General features: G+C 47.8%; 1 protein-coding gene across 3 annotated transcripts in view; it reads right to left on the bottom strand.

Annotated features, from left to right (window-relative positions):
* atp8a1 (ATPase phospholipid transporting 8A1) overlaps window positions 1-10000 on the bottom strand; it is a 227898-nt gene that overhangs the window by 29753 nt on the left and 188145 nt on the right. For all 3 annotated transcript variants that reach the window (XM_063189764.1, XM_063189766.1, XM_063189763.1), the window contains one exon: window positions 9923-10000. This exon is cut by the window's right edge and continues 30 nt beyond it. In XM_063189764.1, coding sequence (XP_063045834.1) covers window positions 9923-10000 — 78 coding nt within the window. The remainder of the gene's footprint in view (window positions 1-9922) is intronic.

Below are 10000 nucleotides of genomic sequence, written 5' to 3'. Positions count from 1 at the left end.
CACACAGGCACATACACACAGGCACATACACACACAGGCACATACACACACAGGCACATACACACACAGGCACATACACACACAGGCACATACACACATACACACTCAGGCGAACACACTTCATGGAAATAACCCAGTTTAATTCCAACATCCCAACACACATTCATCACAACACATTTACGCACACAAAGCACTATACACAGTAATTGTGCATACTGTGTACACACACGCACGCACACACATACGCGCGCACACACACGCGAGCATCCGCACTCTCTCTCTATCTCTTTCTCTCTCTCTCTCGCACACGCAGGGACGCGCAAGCACACACGCACACGTGCGCACACGCGTGTGCACACACAAGCACACACACACACACACAGAGCCCAGGTGCAGTGGGTCAAAAATAGCGTGTGTAAAAATGGCTGGCTCTGTCAGCAGCAGAGGCGTATAAAACAGGCTGGAATGCTGCAGTGTCGACACCAGGCCTCAGCAAACAAATCAAGACTTCAGGTCTCCACTTCAGGGGGTCCTGCTCAGCACAGCACAGCACAGTACCAGTACCCAGCTACAGTAACACACTGTGCCTATACCAGAGATTCTTTAAGTATAGAGATATGCCAACATAATAGGTTTCTATGGGCACCTAACATGACCAGGTTCCGGTCTGCCTAAAGGGGCGTATCATAATGCTCCTAGCATTGAATAGAACAGTCCTCAGGTCTGCCTAGGTCTGCCTAAAGGGGGATTTCCCCCCCCACAATAATAGAACCCGGAAACAATGGGCCAATGGAACCTCTCTCTCTCTACTCTCTCTGCCTATACTGCATGGGGCTCAGTGACGTTTCAGCAGTAGCACACGCCAGGGCGGCGCAACGACAGCCAGGGCCACTATTGTATGGATTTGTTTGTTTTGTCTTTAAGTGGACTATCTAAGACGCGTATTCATTGCAGCATATCAACCATCAATAGAGTTCTTCAGTAACGCGGAAGCATGTAGTAGATTGTAGTCTTTAATGTTAGCATTTAAGGACTTCCTGGTTCGTATCGGCTTCCGGCCTCCATTGAGAATGAATAGGGGTAAATTTCAAATAAGCTCCGAGTGCAAGCACGCGCTTAGCGAACCCCCGCAAACTGTCGAGTGTGTTAAAAATAGGCTGTAGGTATGACATGGTTGATCATTTTGTGTCAAACTTCGACATAAATACGATGTTGCGTTCATATGCTAAACCCGGAAGCTTTTAGCGACTACAGAAGCGGCGCCTGTATCTAACGTCATGTACGTGCGGAGGGTTGTACCCATGGCATCCAAAGGAAAGTATGTAGTTCGGAAGTTTTAATGATCAGAAAGGGGTTAGCAATATTGAATTATAATCGTCATGATTTAACATGTGAATACACCAACATGATGATACGATCCGTTCCACTAATGAGAAAGGGATGCGGGGACACGCTAATGTTCGTTGTTGCCGTGCAACTTATATTTTTGCCAAACCTGAATCTCTATGGCGTTTTGCAATGTAAAAAATCGCCATCGAACCGGTAGTCCAAACGCCGCATACAAGTTGACGTCAACGCTGAAGAGCTCTACTACTAATTAATATATGGACATTAAATGCTGTTACTCCACCTGACGACTGAGCCCAAAAAAGATCTTTCACCCAAGTACAGTATGTACCTCAACCAAATCTCGAACCGATGTGTTCGAGCCAAAAATCTGCCCCAAAAGTTCTCTACGAAGCGTGATTACAATGTAGACGTCAGCAGGTTCCTCCGGGTAACACATGATCGCATGCAATCACATACAGGACTCAGTGTGAAGGCGCAGTTAAGCACTTTGGTTCTGATCATAACTGGTGTGGGTGTGGGCACAGACGCCATTCTGGCCGACCTGAAAACAGCACCAGAGTCTCTCTTCAGGATCCTGAACAGTGAAAACGTGCCAGTACCAACCTACAGTAGCACAATATGCATACATGCGTTTATCATATCACACGTGAGATATAGCCTGGGAACCATCTATTAATTGGCGTCGACATGGTGAATCTATAGACAAACTGCAAACCTTCCGTTTGTCTAATAACATGTATTGAGCTCCCTCCTTGTTCTGTGTTTGGCCTCCAAAACTGTTCTTCAGATGGGAACATAATGCAGCACGGGAATTCCCCAGCTAATGCTGATGCCCTATATATGCCCTATATCTGCCACACTTCACAGCTCCTCTAAAGTACAGTACCCAACAGGATGGATGGGTCTCTCTCATGCTCAGCGTCACTCAGGCGTGCTGGAGATTCCCTGCTTCTTAACTACATGCTGTGCTAGAATGCCACCGCATACCTCCAGCCGGCTGCTGATGTGGCCTGAGATCCGACATGGAGCAGGTGGGCTTGACGGCCGCTTGGAGAGCTTCCACGCCATCACACATCACACTCTTACACACACTTACAATTACAGTGGGATTGTGAGTGTGTGTGAGTCCGCACACACACATGCACACACATACACACACACACACACACACACACACACACACACACACACGGAGACATAGACGCACACACACACACACACACACACATTTCATCATTTCATTTATTTAAACTCGAAGAATCATTGAGGGCCCAGCCCTCATTTACAATGATGTCGAGTAAAACAAACAATTGCACATATAAAATCATATATAAACAACGAACATACACAATACACCATAAATCATATAAAAGGTAAGAAATTAAGACAAACTATGAATTAAAACTTATGAGTTAAAACAAGTGCAAGTATGTGATAAAAAACTTCCCAGTGTAACTTTAAAATGTTCTAATGGCACAAAGGCTTGAAGACCCATCCTTTGTTGTAAGTTATTCCAAACTGAAGGTCCACAGACACTAAAAGCTGTTTTACCCAGTTCAGTGCGGGCATAAGGGACCTCCAGTAAAAAATTGCTGCTGCGGGTTTGGTATGGGTTGGAGTGCCAAACTAAAAGAGATGAAATATAAAATGGGAGTTTGCCAGTGAGGGCCTTATAAATAAAAATAAAATAATGCATGTCCCTTCTGTGAGAAAGTGGAGCCCACCCAACTTTATCATATAACAGGCAATGATGTGTACTATATGGATCCCCAGTAATAAAACGAAGAGCTGAATGATAGACAGTGTCAAGTGCCTTCAGATTAGAGAGTGGTGCATGTCTGTAAATAATATCACCATAGTCAAGGGAAGACAGAAAAGTAGCTTCAATTAACTTTTTTCTGCAGAAAACAGGAAAGTGATATTTATTTCTGTGCAGGAAAGATAGCTTTTGTCTGAGCGTAGTGACAAGACAGTCAGTATGTTTCTTGAATGTGAACTTGTCATCTAGCCAGATTCCCAGGTACTTATAATGTGATACTCTCTCAATAACAGACCCATCTAAAGTAGATATATTAAAATCATTTTTCATGCCATGCTTAGATCGAGTAAAGACCATACATTTAGTCTTGCTTACATTAAGTAGAAGCTTAAGACTAATGAAGGCATTTTGTAGGATATTAAAAGACTGCTGCAATTTCTCCAAGGCTAGCTGTACAGAATCTGCAACACAATACAAAATTGTATCATCTGCATATAGATGAATAGAGCAGTTGGAAAGGAGAGAAAGTATGCTATTTATGTACATGGTGAAGAGTACCGGACCTAATACTGAACCTTGTGGGACCCCCTTGGTTATTAGCAGGGGGTCAGATTGAGTATTACCCAATTTTACAGTATGGTGTCTGTTTGAAAGGTAGCTCTGGAACCATTTACAGGCACTTGCATTAAAACCAATACCAGGCAGAATTTGTAGAAGCAGAGAATGGTCCACGGTGTCAAATGCTTTGGATAAGTCCACAAAGATGGCAGCACAATGTTTTTTCTTGTCAAGAGAAGTGATAATATCATCCATTACTTTAGTAGCAGCAGTAACTGTACTATGTTTAGGCCTAAAGCCTGATTGGAGAGGGCTCAAAATATTATTGGTATTTAGAAATTCTTTGAGCTGATCATTTACCAACTTCTCTAGTATTTTTGAGAGACACGGTAGCTTGGATATTGGTCGATAGTTGTTAGGGTCAGTCTTATCACCCCCCTTGTGCAACGGGGTAATGTGTGCAAATTTCCATAGTGTAGGGACAACTCCAGTGGAAATAGAAAAATTGAAAATGTGCAATAATGGCTCTGCTATTATATATGCCGCAGTGCGAAGAAAAAGGGGATCTAGCTGGTCTTCTCCAGTGGATTTGCGACTATCAATTGCTACTATCAATTGCTACACACACACAGACACACACGCACGGACACACACGGACACACGGACACACACACACACGGACACACACAGTAAACATGGAAAGAGCCTTGAAGGCAGCTGTGAGACACAAAATGCTCATCACAACGTGGTGTAACAAATCTGACTGGCATGGCTGTCTAAAGCGTCTCACGGGCTTGGCCCTCTGACAGCAGCCAACAAGCTTTATTAACACCATTATTTTTAAATCCCCCAAACAACCAACAGCGACCCGAGAACTCCAGTACTCTACGAGAGCGTTCCCACGAAAGTTCTCCTCCGCATAGCTTGGACGCAGCTCAAGGAAAGCAGCGCAGTACGACGCTCCCCTGACCTTGTCTGTTGCGTAGCGAGCAGGCTTACACCTGTCACGTCAGCAGACCCCGGCCAAAACTTCGCAGCACTTCTCTTCGCCAGCCAGGAGTGCGGCGCTCGGGCCAAATCGACAGCAGCAAGTCCATATCAGGCGCTCTCTCTCTCTCTCTTCCCACAGCGCTGACTGGAACGGACACAGACGTTTGTTTTTCAACCCCCGAGTTACACATGGGATGGAAAGACTGCGATGGAAGTCTTAGCAGCACAGTGAAGTTGCTAAACGCACGGATCTTTTGTTCTGAGTGCTGAAATGTTAACGGCAGCGAGTTTGTCTATTTTGTGAGCATGTTTTTCACGAGACCCCTGATGATGTCATCCACATAACTTTCACCTTGAAGTCTACCCACAGGTATTTGGCTTCACCTGGGGAATGCAGCTTCGGGCACTTGTGGTCGGGAATGTACATGGAGGAAGTTCAACTACAGCTGGCAGGGCACAAACAGAGGAGGGAGGGGGTCAGAGGAAAGAGAGAGAGGGGGTGTAGGTGTTTGTGTGTGCTGTGTATGGGCGTGTGTGTGTACTGTATGTGTATGTGCGTGTGCATGAGTGAAAGGGAGTGAGAGACTGAGTGTGTGTGTGTGTGTGTGTGTGTGTGTGTGTGTGTGTGTGTGTGTGTGTGTGTGTGTGTGTGTGTGTGTGTGTGTGTGTGTGTGTGTGTGTGTGTGTGTGTGTGTGTGTGTGTGTGTGTACTACAGAGAGAGAAAGAGAAGAGTGCTCGGTTATGTCATTCACCTTTCTTCTCTCTTCAACCTTGAAGTCTACAGACAGGTGTCTCCTCCACCTGGGAAAAACAGTGTGTGTGTGTGTTAGTGTGCGTGTGCGTGCGGGCCTGTGAGCGAGCGAGCGAGCGAGAGAGAGAGAGAGAGATAGAGAGAGAGAGAGAGAGAGAGAGAGAGAGAGAGAGAGAGAGAGAGAGAGACAGAGAGAGAGGGAGACAGAGAGACAGAGAGACAGAGAGACAGAGAGACAGAGAGCCAGTATGTTTCCTGACTGGATAAGGCAGAGCAGAGCAGAGCAGAGCAGAGGAGAGCAGAGTAGAGGAGAGGGCCTTTAGATGTGCTCTCAGGTGTCAGCCACAGCCGTCTGGGGTGCGCTGATGTACGAGTGTCCCACTGTGCCCCGGGGTGGGGTTGGGTTACCTGCCCACAGCACAACACCGTACAGCAGAGCACAGCACAGCAGAGCAGAGCAGGCTGGGCCTACTGTACTCAACACACTACAACCCCCAGCCCAGCCCAGCCCAGCCCAGCCCAGCCCATCATGCATTACCCTTCTCCCCACTGGTTGCCACAGGAGACACTCCTGCCCAACAAGAAAACAACTAGACTTGGCAGGGTGCAGACAGAGATGTAAGGGATGATGGAAGGATTGGGGAGCGGTGGAGTGGGGTGAGAGAGGGGCGAGAAACTGGGGCAGAGGTAGAAAGAAAGTAACACAGACAGAGAGAGAGAGAGAGAGAGAGAGAGAGAGAGAGAGAGAGAGAGAGAGAGAGAGAGAGAGAGAGAGAGAGAGAGAGAGTGAAAGACAGACAGGCAGAGAGAGCGACACAGAGAGAGAGAGAGAGAGAGACAGAGAGAGAGACAGAGACAGAGACAGAGACAGAGACAGAGACAGATAGAGAGAGAGAGAGAGAGAGAGAGAGAGAGAGAGAGAGAGAGAGAGAGAGAGAGAGAGAGAGAGAGAGAGAGAGAGAGAGGAAGGGAGAGAGAGACAGACAGACAGACAGCAGGTACCAGGGAGAGCTGTCAGCATGATGGCGTCATCCCAGCCTGGCGTCTTAGACATGACTAATTTCACACTCCACAACCTGATACACGTCACGTGTTGCATGAGAAAAAAATCACCTGTGTGCTGTACACCATACGGTCCGGAGAGAAAACGGATACTGCAGATGTTTTTACTATGCAGTCATTACATGGTGTCCAAACATGACTAATTTCACGAGGAGAAACGCGATACTTCATGAAGGGCAGAAAATACTCGACTGGAGGTTTCGGAGAAGAACGGCCCCACTATGAAGATTCAGCGCTAGTCAGACAAAGTCGTATAACGGCGGTTTTGGCTCTGCTGATTTTTCAGAAAATATAGCTTGGGGTTTTGAAATAAAATAACAACATAACATCTTGACCAGCTGTACTCCAGAGGAGTAGCATGGGAGCTGAGGGAGTTGGGAGGAAACTGGGTGTGCGATGTAGCACACTGAACTACACACACACACACTTTTAATGACACACATATTGAGTCGTGCAAACATACACTTGCACTTTCTGAACCACAAACGCAGACACACAGGCACAAATATAGTACACATAACAAAAGACAGACAGACAGACACCACTACCCAACAAACACACATGTGCACACACGCTCACAAGTATGCAAGCACACACACGCACGCACAAGCACACGCACACACAAATACGCGCACACAGACACGGGTGCACACACACACACAAGCACAGACAGACAGACACGGGTGCACACACACACACACACACACACACACACACAGACAGACACGGGTGCACACACACACACACACACACACACACACACACACACACACACACACACACACACACACACACACACACACACACACACACACACACACACACACACACACACACACACACACACACACACACACACACACACACACACACCAATTAGAAGTTAGCGGTAGTGTAGGTAGGAAGTTTGAGCAAGGCCAGGGGGAGGTAAAGCCGCCACTGCTACACATGCTGGCCAAATGTGTTGGATCCGCCGCGCGCCTCGTAAAGCCTAATCACACGGACAAGAGCCCAGCACACCACCAGCGCAGAGCCAGCCAAGCCCCTATATGCCGCAGAACAGCCCACGCCAGACCAGAGCAGACCCCCCACCAGCTCAGACTACTCAGCTGTGGCGGCCCCACCGGTAGTCGGCCAGAGGGGAGGGGAGGGGAGGGCCGAGCAGACATGGGGGACTCACGCGGCGATCACAACCATAATGTGTTAAGCCATAATACGGAAAACCACTCTGTTTCTGGAAAGCATAATACGGACATGTCCACATCCAGGTGGTAATAAACTGGCGGTTGAGTGGCAGACAGGCAGGTCAGAGGTTTTGAGTGACAGAGGAGTGAGCTTTCTGCTTTAGGAGGAGAAGCTTGACTCTGTTAAGCTATGTGTACATCAAGAGCAACCTACAGAAGTCATTGTTTCTCAATGGAGGGTCGGCGACTAAAGCGGCCAGAGCGAATTTGCTGATAGTGAAGCGACCTGAGCGACCAGAGCAAATTTCAGTGACTAAAGTCAGGCTAAGATTATAGACATGAGCTATGACACGGTTCAGCGAAAACCCATTGGAATGCTCATATCTTAGAATGTCACAGGCTGTCAAGCCAGAGTCGCTACGTGATTAGCTAAAACATGTCAATGACACGTCGAGAGCGAATAAAGCGGATTCATGGCAAAACTTCTTCAGCGACCACAGCTACACTGGTATACACGCGGCATTAGGGATTTCAGTCAGACAGAGAACCGTCCTGGTGCGGGATCCTGCACCTCATGTCAAACTGACCGGCGTGTTCTCACCAAGTCCGAGCGTTCGGACATCTTTCTCTCAGAAAATCAGCGATGACAAAGTAGACGTCAATACTTTTATCCAGGCCCCATGTGATAACAAAAAAAAATGAGATTTCATTTAATGGTATAAATGTAGCTCAATCATCTGTAATCGCTTTGGTCCCCAATGTAACTGATGCGAGAACCGGAACCATTTTGGGCAATTTGGGACTCTGTTGTCTCGTATGAGGACGGAATCTTTGACGGGGGGGGCTAAAAGGTCTGCAGTGTTGCGACAACGGAATGCAACAACAGAGATGCATCTGATCTGCTTTTGGCAATGTGCTTAATCCACACACACACACACACACACACACACACACACACACACACACACACACACAGACACACACACACACAGACACACACACACACACACACACACACACACACACACACACACACACACACACACACACACACACACACACACACACAGAGTGGAAGGGGCTTAGGTGGTCGGGGCCTAGGAGAGGGAGAGGGAGAGGGAGAGGGGTAGAGAGCTGGGAGTGCTTAGAGTGCTAACAGGGGGCTAATTGGGGCCATTAGGTGATTATGAGGGCCACAGAAACAAGAGGCCAACACACAGAGGCCCCCGGGCCCCGGGCTCACATACACACACTTGTGTAATGCTTTTCTCCCCTCTGACATACACACCCACACACTCAGTCTCACACACTCAGTCACACACACACACACACACACACACACACACACACACACACACACACACACACACACACACACACACACACACACACACACACACACACTTTCTGACAGACGCACCCACACACACACACACACAGTCAGTCACACACACACACCTCGGTGCTCTCTCCGTGGACCGAGAATGCAGAATGAGGCAATGTTGATGAGATTAAGCAGGCAGGATTGCGTAATGCCAGAAGATCAGCTAAGGTAGGTGTGTGTGTGTGTGTGTGTGTGTGTGTGTGTGTGTGTGTGTGTGTGTGTGTGTGTGTGTGTGTGTGTGTGTGTGTGTGTGTGTGTGTGTGTGTGTGTGTGTGTGTGTGTGTGTGTGAGAGAGAGAACTATGTGAATGGCATTTTAATGGATGGAAGTGTGTGTGTGTGGTGTGTGTTCTGAGTGTCAGGGAGAGACAGAGTTATGTGGATGGTATGTAAATGTGTGCGAGTGTGTGTGGGGTAGAACGCATTTAAGCAAGAGTGGCAAGTTTTCGAGTGCTTGTGTATCCATGTGTGACTGTGTGTGTGTGTGACTGTGTGTGTGTGTGTGTGTGTGTGTGTGTGTGTGTGTGCGTGTGCGTGTGCGTGTGCGTGTGCGTGTGCGTGCGTGCGTGCGTGCGTGCGTGCGTGCGTGCGCGCGTGTGTGTATGCGCGCGTGTGTGTATGATAGAGAAACAGGGTGTGTGTTTGTATTGAATCCCCTTAGCTCTCCCTGTTGGTATCTGTTACATGAATCAATGTATGCTTTGCAAATGTTTTGAAAGTGTATCGGTTTGTGTTTGGTTTGAGTGTGTGTGCATGTGTGTATCTGCAAAAGACTTTGTGCATGTATGTGTGAGAGTCCATGTGTGCACTGGGACCGAGTGTGTGTGTGTGTGTGTGTGTGTGTGTGTGTGTGTGTGTGTGTGTGTGTGTGTGTAAGTGCTTACCTCTCCCGACATGTCTGGAGCGAAGGGGATGAGAGGCCAGAGTGAGGAGTAGATGCCGAAGAACACCACCCACAGGCC

Source organism: Engraulis encrasicolus, chromosome 23 (assembly GCF_034702125.1).
Source record: "Engraulis encrasicolus isolate BLACKSEA-1 chromosome 23, IST_EnEncr_1.0, whole genome shotgun sequence".
Classification (NCBI taxonomy): domain Eukaryota; kingdom Metazoa; phylum Chordata; class Actinopteri; order Clupeiformes; family Engraulidae; genus Engraulis; species Engraulis encrasicolus.
Note: the sequence above shows the minus strand (reverse complement) of the source record. Positions and strands in the feature narration are given on the sequence as shown.